The sequence below is a fragment of the Suncus etruscus genome, chromosome 14, assembly GCF_024139225.1.
Source record: "Suncus etruscus isolate mSunEtr1 chromosome 14, mSunEtr1.pri.cur, whole genome shotgun sequence".
In the NCBI taxonomy this organism is placed as follows: domain Eukaryota; kingdom Metazoa; phylum Chordata; class Mammalia; order Eulipotyphla; family Soricidae; genus Suncus; species Suncus etruscus.
In genome coordinates, this window is record NC_064861.1 from 89,139,749 (window position 1) to 89,154,117 (window position 14,369).

The window sequence follows — 14,369 nt, forward strand, 5'->3', positions numbered from 1 at the left end:
AACCTGCCAGTAGCTATTTCTGAGCGTAGAGCCAGGAGGAATCCCTGAGCAATGCCGGGTGTGACTTCAAAAAAACAAACAAACAAGCGAAGAACAACGAAATAAAAATGTTTTGGGTTTGGCTGCTGCTGTCACAGCTTTTGCAAGTCATGGAGCCCAGACCCGGTTGACAGCAGCCGCCAGTTCTCCAAATGCCCTGTAGGGGGCAGCACTGCCCCGCCGAGACGCATGTTTTACTGTTATGAACAGCCTTGTCCGTGGGACGATTTGCCTCTGTGGCTTAATTGGGTCCTGTCGTTGTATTTTTACTTTTATTTTATTTTTGTTTTGTTTTTGACTTTTGGGCCACACTCAGCTGTGCTCAGGAGTTATTTCTGTCTCTGCACTCAGAAATGGTTCCTCATATGCTCGGGGGGCCATATGGAATGCCAGGATTCAAACCTGGGTCTGTCCCAATTCTGCCACGTGCAAGGCAAGCGCCCTACTGCTGTGCTATCACTCTGGCCCCTTACTTTTATAGTTTTTTTTTGTTTGTTTGTTTTTGTTTTGTTTTTGTAGACCACACCAAGCAGCACTCAGGTATATTCCTAGCTCTGTGTTCAGAACTTACTCCTGGGGGCCGGAGCGGTGGCGTAAGCAGTAAGGCGTCTGCCTTGCCTGTTTATCCTACAACAGACTGCGGTTCGAGCCCCCAGTGTCCCATATGGCCCCCCAAGCCAGGAGCAATTTATGAGCAACTTATGAGCGCATAGCCTGAGCTTCACCAGGTGTGGCCCCAAAACAAAACAAAAAGAAGTTACTCCTGGAAGGCTCAAGGGATCATATGGATGTCAGGGATTGAACCCAGGTCGGCAGCATGCAAAGCAAATGCCCCACCCGCTGTGCTATAGCTCTGGCTCCTGTATTTTACTATTTATTTATTTGTTTGTTTATTTTTGGGTTTTGGGCCACACCGGGCCGCACTCAGGGGTTTGCTCAGAAGTTGCTCCTGGCAGGCTCGGGGGCTATACCTGATGCCAGGGATAGAACGTGGGTCCGTTCAGGGTTGGCTGCATGCAAGGCAAATGCCCTACTGCTCCGCTATCTCTCCAGCTCCCAGGAGTGATTTCTTTTGTTTGTTTGTTTGGTTGGTTGGTTGGTTTTTTTGGGTCACACCTGGCTCTGAGCTCAGAAATTGCTCCTGGCAGGCCCAGGGGACCATATGGAATGCTGGGAATCGAACCACCATCTCCTGGGGTGTCCACATGTAAGGCAAATGTCCTACCTCTGTGCTATCTGTCCGGCCCCAAGGTGCTTACCTTGGACACTGTCAACCAGGTTGATCCCTTGAGCCTGGCAGGAGTGATTCCTGAACGTAGAGCCAGGAGGCACCCCTGAGAACCGCTGGATGGTTTGGCCCACACCCATCACTCACCCACTCCGCATCCCCTCCAAAAGAAGGAAAACTGGGCAGGAAGGAGGGTTCATTTCTTTTTGTCTAGATTTTGGTTTGGGGAGCACATTTGCCTGGGCTCAGGGATTCCTTGTGGCTATTCGCTCGAGAACCACTCCTGGCATGGCTTTGGGGACCCTATGGGGTGTTGGGGATCAAATCCAGGTCAGTCGTATGCGAGGCAAGTTTATCATGAACTTTGCCTACTGGAGCTCAGGGTTCAGTTCCCAGCACCACATACCACATAATCCCTTGTACAACAGCGAGAGCACAGTCAGGACTAGCCCCTGAGCACCCCAAAGGGGTCAAAATAAGCCCATTGGAGGGCGCTGTCCCAAGAGCCCCAAGGCAGAATCAGAAGGATCTGAGAGGGGCTGTGTGTGTGTGTGTGTGTGTGTGTGTGTGTGTGTGTGTGTGTTTGGGGGTGTTGTTATCCCTTCCTGGACTATCCCGGCAGCTGGGGGAGACCTTCTGGGGAGGCCTGGGGCTACTAGGACACAGGTGAACCCTGTGGGGTCCCAGCGCGCACTCGTCTCCCCGCAGCTCCGGGACTGCGCGGGTCTGCGGGAGGTGGAGGTGACCGCTTGCCTGGTGTGGAAGGACTGGCCGTATCGCGTGCACCCGCACAGCCTCGTGGGCAAGGACTGCACCGACGGCGTGTGCAGAGTCCGGCTGCGACCCCACGTCACGCCCCGGCACAGGTATCCACAGCCCCGACCCTCTCCCGCACCCGAGCAGAGTGAAACCTGGGAAACCGGGCCTGCCTCTTGGGGACACTGAGGCCCCAGGGAAGGATGGAGGGTGGGGTCTGTCGAGGCTGCTTCACTCCACAGACCACAGACCGTCTCTCTCTCCTTCCTTCCTTCCTTCCTTCCTTCCTTCCTTCCTTCCTTCCTTCCTTCCTTCCTTCCTTCCTTCCTTCCTTCCTTCCTTCCTTCCTCCCTCCCTCCCTCCCTTCCTTCCATTCTTCCCTTCCATTCTTCCCTTCCATTCCTCCCTTCCATTCCTCCTTCATTCCATCCTTCCTTCCTTCCATTCTTTTCTTCCTTCCTTCCTTCCTTCCTTCCTTCCTTCCTTCCATTCTTTCCTTCCTACCTTCCATTCTTTCCTTCCACTCCTTCCTCCCATTCCTTTCTTTCTTTCCTCCTTCCCTTCCTTCCATTCCTCCTTTTCTTTTCTTTCTTCCACTCCTCCCTTCCTTTACTTCCTTCCATTCCTCCCATCCATTTCTTCCTTCCTTCCTTCCTTCCTTCCTTCCTTCCTTCCTTCCTTCCTTCCTTCCTTCCTTCCTTCCTTCCTTCCACTCCTACCTTTTTCCTTCCATTTTGTCCTTCCACTCCTTCTTTCCATTCCTTTCTTTCCTCCTTCCTTCTTCCATTTCTTTTTTCATTCTTCCTTCCTTCCCTTCCTTCCTCTCTTCCATTCCTTCCTTCTGTTCTTTTCTTCCATTTCTTCCTTTCTTCCATTCCTACCTTTCTTCCTTCCATTCTGTTCTTCCTTACTTCCATTCTTTCCTTCCATTCCTTTCTTCCACTCCTTCCTTCCATTCTTTCCTTCCATTCCTTTCTTCTACTCCTTCCTTCCTTCCTTCCTTTCATTTCTTCCTTTCTTTCCTTCATTTTTTGAAAATTATTTTTGGGTCACAACAGGTGGCACTCAGGAGGTACTCCTGGCTCTGTGCTCAGATTTGCTCCTGTCAGTCTAGGAACTATATGGGATGCCGGGACTTGAACCAGGGTTCGTCCTGTGTTGGCTGCATGCAAGGCAAACACCTTACCACTTAGCGCTCTGGCCCTTTCCTTCCTCCTTCCTTCCTTCCTTCCTTCCTTCCTTCCTTCCTTCCTTCCTTCCTTCCTTCCTTCCTTCCTTCCTTCCTTCCTTCCTTTCTTCCTTCTCCTCCCTTCCTTCCTGGAGACCCTGGAAGGCCATTGAGGTGTGAGGATCCCCCAGCATGTAGTGAGTACGAGTAGGGCCTCATCCTCAGGGCCTGCATCCAACCAGGAGAATCTCAGGAGTGACTCTGGTACCCCCTTTTTAAATTTTTTTTGTATTTGGGGCATACCTAGCAGTGCTCAGGGGTCACTCCTGGCTCTGCACTCAGGAATCACTCCTTGTGGTGCTCAGGGGACTATACAGGATGTTGAGGATCAAACCTCAAGCAGTTTAGCTGTGTGCATGCTAAGGCCTCTACTATTGTTCAGGCCCTTGGCATGTTTCGTATCTTGTAATTAGAAGCATGTCTTAACACAAATGAAAAGAAATATTTGCTACAGTTACAAAACCTTGAAAATATGTGTTTTTTCCTGTTAAAATTGGAGAAGACATTGATTGGTATTCCATTCTTTTCTTGTTTATTTTGTTGTTGTTGTTGTTTTGTTTTTTTGGTCATACCCGGCAGTGCTCAGGAGTTCCTCCTGGCTCTTCACACAGAAATTGCTTCTGGGGGCCGGAGAGATAGCATGGAGGTAAGGTGTTTGCCTTTCATGCAGAAGGTCATCGGTTCGAATCCCGGCGTCCCATATGGTCCCCTGTGCCTGCCAGGAGCAATTTCTGAGCATGGAGCCAGGAGTAATCCCTGAGCACTGCCGGGTGTGACCCAAAAACCACAAAAAAAAAAAAAAAAAAAAAAAAAAAAAAAAAATTGCTTCTGGCAGGCTCAGGGGACCACATGGGATGCCGGGATTTGAACCACTTCTGCATGCAAGGCAACGCCTTAACTTCATGCTATCTCTTTGGCCCCTCTTTTCTTGTTTTCATTTGTTTTCGGGGAGCACCACACCTGTGGGTTTTTTTGTTTTGTTTTGTTTTGTTTTTTGGTTTTGGATCACACCCTCCATCACTCAGGGGTTACTCCTGGCTCTACATTCAGAAATCGCTCCTGGCAGGCTCAGGGAACCATTGTCCTTCTGCATGCAAGGCAAATGCCCTACCTTCAGGATATCTCTCCAGCTCTATTATTTTAAAAATAATTATTTTTAGGGTCCAGAGCAATAGTACAACGAGAAGGGCATTTGCCTTGCACACTGATGAACTGGGGTTGGCATCAGCATCTCATATGAGCATGGCCAGGAGTACTTCCGGAGCTCAGAGCCAGGAGTCAGCCCTGAGCTGCTGTTTGTGGCCCACAAACAAAATAAAAAATAAATAGGTGTTGGAACAATAGCGTAGTGGTAGGAAGTTTGCCTTGCAAGAGGCTGACCCAGATGGTTCAATTCTAGGTTCAATTCTTGGCATCCCATATGGTCCCCCAAGCCTGCCAGCAGTGATTTCTGAGCACAGAGCCAATAGTAACCCCTGAGAGACAACAGATGTGGCCTAAAAACCAAAAATAAATAAATAAATAAAATAAAGGGGCCGAATCTATAGCAGAGTGGTAGGTCTTTTTTGTTTGTTTGTTTTTGGGCCACACCCTGTGACGCTCAAGTGTTACTCCTGGCTATGCGCTCAGAAATCGACCCTGGCTTGGGGGACCACATGGGACGCTGGAGAATTGAACCATGGTCTGTCCTAGGCTAGCACGGGCATGGCAGACCCTTACCTCCTGTGCCACTGCTCCAGCCCCTAGAGTGGTAGGGTTTTTGCCTTGCATGCAGCTGACTTGGGACGAACCCAGGCTCGATCCCCAGCAAACCATTTAGCATCCCACTCCTGAGCCTGCCAGGAGTTATTTCTGAGCGCAGAGTCAGGAGTAAATCCTGAGAGCTGCGGGTGTGGATCCAAAACCTAAAAATAAATAAATAATAAAATAATAATTATTTAAAATAAGGAGGCAGGACCAGAGAGCTAGTAAGTACAGTGGACAGCACACTTATCTTGTGTACAGCCGACTCAGGTTTGAACCTCGGCATCCCGCAAGGTCCCCTAAGCCTGCCAGGAGAAATCCCTGATGCAGAGCCACGAATAAGCCTTGAGCACAGAGCCAGGAGTCAGTCCTGAGCACTGTCAGGTGTGACCTAAAAATGTCAAAGCAGGAACTGAAGTGATAGCACAGTGGTAGGGCGTTTGCCTTGCATGCAGCCAACCTGGGATGGACCGAGATTCGATTCCCGGCATCCCCCGACAGCCAGAAGTGATTTCTGAGTACAGAGCCAGGAGTAACCAACCCCTGAGTGTTGCTGGGTGTGGCCCCAAAACAAACAAACAAAAAGTAAAAGCAGACTAGATCAGGAAGGCTGGGTCCAGGGATGTGACTTTGTCACAGAGTACCTCTCTTGCATATGAGAAGCTCTGGGTTCGAGCCTCAACATCAAAACACGAGGAAGGGGCCGGGCAGTGGTGCTAGAGGTAAGGTGCCTGCCTTGCCTGCACTAGCCTAGGATGGACCGTGGTTCGATCCCCCGGCATCCCATATGGTCCCCCAAGCCAGGAGCGACTTCTGAGCGCATAGCCAGGAGTAACCCCTGAGCGTCATCGGGTGTGACCCAAACAAAACAAAAACAAAAACAAAACACGAGGAAGCCATAGATTGGCTGGCAACTCGTCCAGGGGCTCTTCAGGCAGCATCTCCCAGTGACCTTCTGTGGGTGACCCCACCCCTCATGTCTTATCCCCCCAATCACCCTGCAGCTTCAACAACCTGGGCATTCAGTGTGTGAGGAAAAAGGAAATTGAAGCAGCCATCGAGAGGAAGATCCAGCTGGGCATCGACCCCTACAATGGTGAGTCCCCAAGCCCCGTCCCCTACCCCCTCTCTCCCGTGTCTCTTCTCTTCCTTAGCTTTCCTTTCTGTGCCCCTGCCCTCTCTCCCACCCCAGCATTGCCGCTCCTCTCTTAGCACCCCCTATCTCGCCTACAGCCGGCTCCCTAAAGAACCATCAGGAAGTGGACATGAATGTCGTGAGAATCTGCTTCCTGGCCTCCTACAGGGACTCGCAGGGGCAGCTGCGACGCTTGGACCCAGTGCTCTCAGAGCCTGTCTACGACAAGAGTGAGTGTTGGCATCCCTACATCTGAACCCCTCACAGCCCTTGGTGGGGCGAGAGCTAACAACAAATGAGTTTGGGTAGTGTTTTTTTGTTTTTGTTTTTGGTCACACCCGGCATCGCTCGGTGTTACTCCTGGCTCTATGCTCAGAAATCACTCCTGGCAGGCTCAAGGGACCATATGGGATGCCGGGATTCGAACCACCATGTGGGTAGTGTTAAGAGCAGGTCCCCTTGGGCATCTGGCCTGGCTGCTTTCTTGCATCTTTCCTCATGGTCAGGAGATGGCTGCCATAGTTCCAGCTATCGTGTCTGGGTTCAAGGCCTGCTCAACAGTATCACCCTGTATGGTTGGGTAGGTTGAACCCTGCCCAAATCCAGGGGATCAATATTTAGAGTGTAGCCTGTGGAAACAGGTCCTTGTAGGGTGCAGCAAGTACAACCATTCTGGATGTCTCCAAGGTAGCACAGGTGAAACGTGTGTGTGTGTGTGTGTGTGTGTGTGTGTGTGTGTGTGTGAAACTGGAGAGATAGTATAGAAGAGAGGGTGCTTGCCTTGTGTGGCCAAATGGTGTGACCCCTAGCAGCCCAGAGGGTCCCCTGAGACTTAGGACCTAAAAGAAGGTTAAGGCACTTTTCTTGCACACATTGGATCTCCCTCACCCCCACCCCTGGAGAACCACCAGGAACTGGAAGTTTCTCAACATCCCCTTGTGGGATACAAAAAAGTAACACAACTATCTTTTTTAGTTTGTTTTATTTTGTTTTGGGCCACACCCAGCAACTGCTCAGGGATTACTCCTGGCTCTGTGCTCAGGAGCCATTACTCCTGGCAGGCTCAGAGGACCCTATGGGATGCTGGGGATCGAACCCAGGTTGGCAACCTGCAAGGCAATTTATGGCTCTGCCCCCAGCCCTTCCTTTTGAGCAGAGACTCAGTCAGTCACAAGGGGGGGGCAGCTAGTTTTCGATGCACCCCTCCCTTCTAAGACTCTTTTCCCTCTGCCTGAGCCCTGGTCTGGGACAATGAAGGACTCCCCATTTTCTTCTCCTATGTCTACTTGTCTCAGGACGGGTCCCCATGGGGCTCCTGCTCAGGGCTGGGTGACGGATGTCTGGGGGTCCCCCCCATCTCCCTTCCAGAGTCCACGAACACATCAGAACTTCGGATCTGCCGGATCAACAAGGAGAGCGGTCCCTGCACGGGGGGTGAAGAACTCTACCTGCTGTGTGACAAGGTGCAAAAAGGTGAGAGCCGACCAGGACAGGCAGGGGACGAGGACAGGGCAGCAGAGGAGGGGGGACTGGCACAGGGACTGAGGCTCCTTCCTGTGCCCTGGGGGGGGGGCATCTGATGGACACAGACTGTTGCCAGGGGCTCCTGTTGAGGAGGCACTGATTAAGCACACATGAAGTTGTACCAGAAATGCTTTAGGGGCCTGAAAGATAGCACAGTGGGGAAGGCCCTTGTCTTGCATGAGGCTAATGTGGAGGTGGGGGAGAGAGAGGAGAGAGACAGAGAAAAAGAGAGAGAGGAGAGAGAGAGAGAGAGAGAGAGAGAGAGAGAGAGAGAGAGAGAGAGAATAAAAATCAAGTATCTTTTTGTGATTTTTTTTTTTTTTTTGCCAAACCTGGTAGTGCTCAGGGGTTACTCCTGGCTCTCAGAAATCACTCCTGGGGTCCGGAGAGATAGCACAGCGGCATTTGCCTTGCAAGCAGCCGATCCAGGACCAAAGGTGGTTGGTTCGAATCCCGGTGTCCCATAGGGTCCCCCGTGCCTGCCAGGAGCTATTTCTGAGCAGACAGCCAGGAGTAACCCCTGAGCACCGCCGGTGTGGCCCAAAAACAAACAAAAAAAAAGAAATCACTCCTGGCAGGCACAGGAGACCATATGGATGCCAGGATTCGAAACACCATCAGTCCTGGAACGGCTGCATGCAAGGCAAATGCCTACCACTGTGCTATCTCTCAGGCACCCAAGTATCTTTTTTATTCCTCCTGGAGTCTGAGGCCAGGTTGGCTGGGGGAGGCCCAAGTTCAACAGAGAAAGAAAGGGGGGATAGATACAAAACAGGCAGCATCTCCCAATGCTTTATCTCTGGGCTGGCAGGCACTGCTCTGGTGACTCTCCTGGGCCCCCTCCAGAATGGTCCAAGTTTTTCCTTTTATACCCAGCAAGACAAAGGGGAGTGTCCAGGGCCTATACAAGTCCAGTGGGGTATTCAAGGGGCATGTCCAAGTCCAACTGCCATTACATCAAACCCATATGATCCCCTGAGCGTGTCCAGGAGTGATCCCTGAGTGCAGAGCCAGGAGTAATTCCTGAACACCACCGGGTGTGGCTCAAAACCTCCCCCCAAAAAAGAGGAAAGATTTAGAGGGGCCAGAGTGAGTAAAAATGCCCACTGGGAGGGCACTTGCCTTGTATGTGGCTGGCCTGGTTTCGAGCCCTGCCATCCCATAGGGTCCTTGAGCACTTCAAAGAGTGTTCCCCAAGAGCAGAGGCAGGAATAAGCTTGAGCTCTGTGTATGTCTCCCCAAAAAAGAATGGCAAAGGGGCCGGAGCAGTGGCGCAAGGGGTAAGGCATCTTCCTTGCCTGTGCTAGCCTAGGACACACTGTGGTTCGATCCCCCGGCGTCCCATATGGTCCCCCAAGCCAGGAGCAATTTCTGAGCACATAGCCAGGAGTAACTCCTCAGTGTCACTGGGTATGGTCCAAAAACCAAAAAAAAAAAAAAAAAAGAATGACAAAACCTGGAAGTACACTACAATACAAGGCAGTACAATACTTGCCTTGTGGGGCCGGCAAGGTGGCGCTAGAGGTAAGGTGTCTGCCTTGCAAGTGCTAGCCAAGGAAGGACCGCAGTTCGATCTCCTGGAGTCCCATATGGTCCCCCAAAGACAGGGGCAATTTCTGAGCGCTTAGCCAGGAGTAACCCCTGAGCATCAAATGGGTGTGGCCCGAAAAACCAAAAAAAAAAAAAATATATGAACCCTGCCAGGAGTGATCCCTGAGCACTGTGACCCAAATACCAACAGGAAAAAAAAACAGGGGAACCAGAGTGATAATACAGTGTGGAGGGGCTTTTGCCTTGCACACACAGTCAACACAGGCTCAATCTCTGGTACCCCACTGATCTCTGAGCCCTGCCAGGAGTGATTCCTGAGCTTAGAGTCAGGAGTAAACTCTGAGCATCACTAGATGTAGCCCCAAAACAAAAACAAACAACAACAACAACAAAAAATAGGGACTGGAACAATAGCACAGTGGGGGAAGGCATTTGGCCAATCAGGGTTCCATCCTCCGCATCGCATATAGTCCCCCCCCTTCCCCGAGCCTACCAGGAGTGATTCCTGAGTACAGAGCCATGGGGCACCCATGAGCACTGCCAGGTGCGACCCCCCCAAAATAAAAAAAATAATTCAGACCCATTCCAGAGAGCACTTGCTGTTGGAGCCCACTAGAGCCGCTGTGTTCTCAGCTGCGCCCCCATCCTGTCCCCTGGCTCTCCCCACAGAGGACATCTCGGTGGTGTTCAGCCGGGCATCCTGGGAGGGCCGTGCCGACTTCTCGCAGGCCGACGTGCATCGCCAGGTCGCCATTGTCTTCAAGACGCCGCCCTATGAGGACCTGGAGATCACTGAGCCCGTGACTGTGAATGTGTTTCTGCAGCGCCTCACGGATGGAGTGTGCAGCGAGCCACTGCCCTTCACCTACCTGCCCCGAGACCATGGTAACCAGGGCTTTGCATCGCTTCCTGAGATCCCAATGTCACCCCTGCAGAGCTGCAGCCACCAACTTTACAGTGCTGTGGGTGTGGATGTGGGTGGGAGACAGATCTATCCCTGTGCAGTGACAGCCAGAACAGGCAGGACCTGGAGGGGACTTGCATCAACACTGCTGGCCAATGGGGGCTCCTGACTCAGCCTGAGTAGTTCCAGAGGGCTTCCTGGAGTAGGGGCTAGTTGGGAGACTGACTAAGCAGTATTTCAGGGAAACAGGGGTGGGTGTTGAGGAAGACGTTGGAAGAAACTGGAACAGCAAGTGTAGAATGCCCAGAGAGCCATGGAGCGAGCAGAAGTGGGTTTGGGCTTTCTTCCGAGTAAGGTGTGGCTAAGGCTGCATGATGAGGCCAAGGACTTGACTAATCTCCACAGCTGTCTACATGCTTTGTCTTCTAGCTTGGGTTTGGGTTTTGAGGCACTTCCTGTGGTACTCAGGAACTAATCCTGGCTGGGTGCTCAGGGCATGGGCCAAGATAACATGCCTTGCACTCTCCAGTGGTAAGTGGTCACTGGACCGTTGAAAGTCACTGATTTTGCAAGAATAACCGTGCACTTCTGTATCCTGTATCTCCTGAGCAGACAGCTACGGTGTGGACAAGAAGCGGAAGCGGGGGATGCCTGATTTGATGGGGGAGCTGAATAGCTCTGGTGCGTACCCCTGATCCACATCTGGGGAGGGGAGGGGCTGTTTGGACACCTCCTCATGGCCTGCCCTGTGGGGGAGAGAGGGATTGAGGGATCCAGGAGTGTTCATCTCCACCTTCCCTCAGATCCCCACGGCATCGAGAGCAAACGGAGGAGGAAGAAACCAGCTTTTCTCGACCACTTCCTGCCCGGGCACAGCTCAGGTGGGGTCTCCCGCTGGCTTGGGCCTTCCACTCCCCCTTATCTGCAGCCCCGGTGTCTTTGGAGGACCTCAGGAGCACCCCCAAGACCTGAGCTGCCACTTAGTAATATAAGATTGAAAAAAAAAAAAAAAAGGTGCTGGGAGGAGTTGGAGTGATAGCACAGTGGGGACGGTGCTTGCCTTGCCCAAGGTCAGCCCAGGTTCAATCTCTGGCATTCCATAGGGTCCCCTGAGGGATTCCTGAGTGTAGATCCAGGAGAAAGCCCTGAGCACAGACAAATATGGCCCAAAAAAACAAACCAAACTGTGTTTAAAGACCCAGTAGGGGGGGTTTGTTTGTTTGTTTTTGGGGCACACCCAGTGATGCTCAGGGATTACTTCTGTCTATGCACTCAGAAATCGCTACTGGCTTGGGGGACCATATGGAATGCCGGGGATCAAACCAAGATCCATCTTGGGTTAGTGCGAGCAAGGCACTCTGGCCCACGGAGAATTTTTTGAATAGGGAAAAGAGACCCAGACATACTGGGAGTGGGGTGGGGGCTATTCCTGGTCTGTGTTCAGGAGCAACCCCTAGAAGTTCTGCTGGGATAATATGTGTATTGGTGATGGCCCAGGATTCACCACATGAGATTGGTGTGTATCTCTTGTATATATATATTTGGTTTTTGAATCACACCTAGCAGTGCTCAGGGATCACTCCTGGCTCTGCACTCAGAAATCGCTTCTGGCAGGCTCGGGGGACCACACAGGATGCCGGGACTTGATCCACCGTCCCTCTGTGTGCAAGGCAAATGCCCTACCGCCATGGCATTTCTCCGGCCCCAAATCTCCTGTAAATTTATGTCGAACTCAGAGGTTCTGATCTAGGCTACTCTGTTTCAGTGGCTTGAAAAGCCTCCTGCCTCCTGGCCACTAAGGTTTTGTTGACAGGCACCAAGGGTTGCACAAAGGGCTTCACGTGCAATGGGTCACATTTAATCCCTGATACTACCTGGTACCCTAAGCACCTATCAGAGTGACTCTGAGCACTGAATTTTGAGTAGCCCTTTAAGAATGGCAGGTATGACCCCTCCAAGAATGTCTTTTTTGGGGGGGTAAGGTTGGGCCACAACCCAGTGGTGCTCAGGGGTCACTCCTGGCTCTGTGCTCAGAAATTGCTCCTGGCAGGCTTGGGGAACCATATGGGATGCCTGGGATCGAACCCAGGTCCATCCTGGGTTGGCTGTGTGCGAGGCAAATGCCATACTGCTGTGCTATCTCTTCGACCCCCCCCATTGCTTTATATTTTTTAATTAAAAACATATTTTTAAATGTATGGCTGGAGAGAGTAGAACAGGGAGGGCTCTTGCCTTGCATGTGATCCAACCAGGTTTGATCCCTGGTATCCCATATGTTTCCTTATCCTATCAAGAGTGATCCTTGAGTGCAGAGCCATTGTTAAGCCCTGGGACCTCAGCTGTGGCCCACAAAGACTACACCAAAAAAAAAATTAATAAATGCTCTTCTTAAATTTTTTTTTTTTTTTTTTTGGTTTTTGGGCCATACCCGGTAACGCTCAGGGGTTACTCCTGGCTATGTGCTCAGAAGTTGCTCCTGGCTTGGGGGACCATATGGGACACCGGGGGATCAAACCGCGGTCCGTCCAAGGCTAGCGCAGGCAAGGCAGGCACCTTACCTTTAGCGCCACCGCCCGGCCCCTTTTTTTTTTTTTTTTTTGGTTTTTGGGCCACACCCGTTTGACGCTCAGGGGTTACTCCTGGCTATGTGCTCAGAAATCGCCCCTGGCTTGGGGGGACCATATGGGACGCCGGGGGATCGAACCGCGGTCCTTCCTTGGCTAGCGCTTGCAAGGCAGACACCTTACCTCCAGCGCCACCTACCCGGCCCCTCTTTTTAAAATTTTATCTATGGTCCACACCTGGCAGTACTCAAGGATTAATTCTGGCTCTGCACTTAGGAATCCACTTCTAGTAGACTTATGGAACCATATGGGATACTTCGGATCAGACTTGGGTTGGCCACTTACAAGAAAAACACCCTTCGTCTGTGCTATTTTACCAGCCTTCTTTTTGGGGGAGGCACACCAGACACTTCTCAGGGCTTATCTTTGGCTCTGTGCTCTGGGATCACTCCTGGTGGGACTTGGGGGAGCCCTGCGTGGTGCTAGGGGTTGACCAGGGTCAGCAGTGTGATAAGCAGTAACTCTCCAGCTTGCTTATGAAATAAAAACAGTGATTGTTTCTACTGAGCAGAGCACCCGGGGGGTTTATAGAATTGATGTTCCCCCCCCCAATGCATTTAGCACAGCACAGAATGGTCAGTTTACAATCTCTCTCTTTCTCTCTCTCCACAAACACACCTGAATCAGGGCTTAATCCTGGCTCTGCACTCAGGAATTGCTCCTGGCAGACTCAGGGGACCCTATGGGATGCCATCGATCGAACCCAGGTCAGCCACATGCAAGACAAGCTATCGCTCTGCCCTCATGTTCTTCTCTTCTCTTCTCTGCCAGGCCTGTTCCTCCCGTCTTCAGCCCTGATGCCCGACCCGGACTTCTTCCCTGGCACCGTGACTCTTCCTGGCCTGGAGCCCCCCGCTGGACCAGATCTCCTGGAGGACAGCTTTGCCTATGACCCTTCAGGCCCCCCACTCTTCAATATGTTGGACATGCTGTCCCCGGCGCCCCCACTCGCCAGTGCTGTTGTGGGCAATGGGGGTGCTGGGGCTCTGGTGGGGGAGCCCCCTGACCCCGAGCCACTAACGCTGGACTCCTTTCAGGCCCCTGGCTCTGGGGATGGGGGCACTGCTAGCCTCGTGGGCAGTAACATGTTCCCCAACCAGTACCGTGACATGGGCTATGGAGGTGGCCTCCTGTCGCCCGGGCCCGATGCCACGTAGCCCCTGTGAGGCTGGAGGAGAGATGCTGGGGGTGGGTGGAAGGGAAGCGGTAAGCAGGGCCTGGGTCCCCTAACCAGGATGGCCGCACCCCTTCCATCCCAGTTGATCAGTTCTCCTCCTTTGGAAGCAGTCATCTTCTTAGAAAGCACCAGGGGAGAAGCACCGGCAATGCCCATTTCCCCTCATGGATCCATTTTTCTGATGAGAAAACGGAAGGGAGTCTGGAGAGGAATGAGCTTTGGCTGTCTCAGCTTATGGAACCTCAGCGGCCTCATGAGGCACCTCCTGAACCCCTACTTGGGGCCATCTTCCCCAGGGTGGAGACTTATCAAGGGAAGGAGCTGAGTGTGCAGGGGATCCTGGGCCTCCTTACCCAGGCTTGGAGAGGTGTGTGTGTGTGTGTGTGTGTGTGTGTGTGTGTGTGTGTGTGTGTGTGTGTGTGAGATGGGGAGGGTGTTTTGTTCTTCCAAATTTGTCTTC

The 14,369-nt window shown here is 52.1% G+C and overlaps 2 protein-coding genes across 3 annotated transcripts in view; both read left to right on the forward strand.

Annotated features, from left to right (window-relative positions):
* RELB (RELB proto-oncogene, NF-kB subunit) overlaps nucleotides 1-14,315 on the forward strand; it is a 33,318-nt gene extending 19,003 nt beyond the window's left edge. The window contains exons 10-17 of the mRNA XM_049787523.1: nucleotides 1,976-2,133; nucleotides 5,999-6,090; nucleotides 6,228-6,359; nucleotides 7,498-7,602; nucleotides 9,874-10,089; nucleotides 10,721-10,789; nucleotides 10,912-10,989; nucleotides 13,504-14,315. Of these exons, the coding sequence (XP_049643480.1) occupies nucleotides 1,976-2,133; nucleotides 5,999-6,090; nucleotides 6,228-6,359; nucleotides 7,498-7,602; nucleotides 9,874-10,089; nucleotides 10,721-10,789; nucleotides 10,912-10,989; nucleotides 13,504-13,889 (1,236 nt within the window). The 3' untranslated portion in view covers nucleotides 13,890-14,315. The remainder of the gene's footprint in view (nucleotides 1-1,975; nucleotides 2,134-5,998; nucleotides 6,091-6,227; nucleotides 6,360-7,497; nucleotides 7,603-9,873; nucleotides 10,090-10,720; nucleotides 10,790-10,911; nucleotides 10,990-13,503) is intronic.
* Nucleotides 1-14,369, forward strand: part of MARK4 (microtubule affinity regulating kinase 4) — a 206,685-nt gene that overhangs the window by 14,659 nt on the left and 177,657 nt on the right. The gene's annotated exons all lie outside the window — the stretch shown is intronic.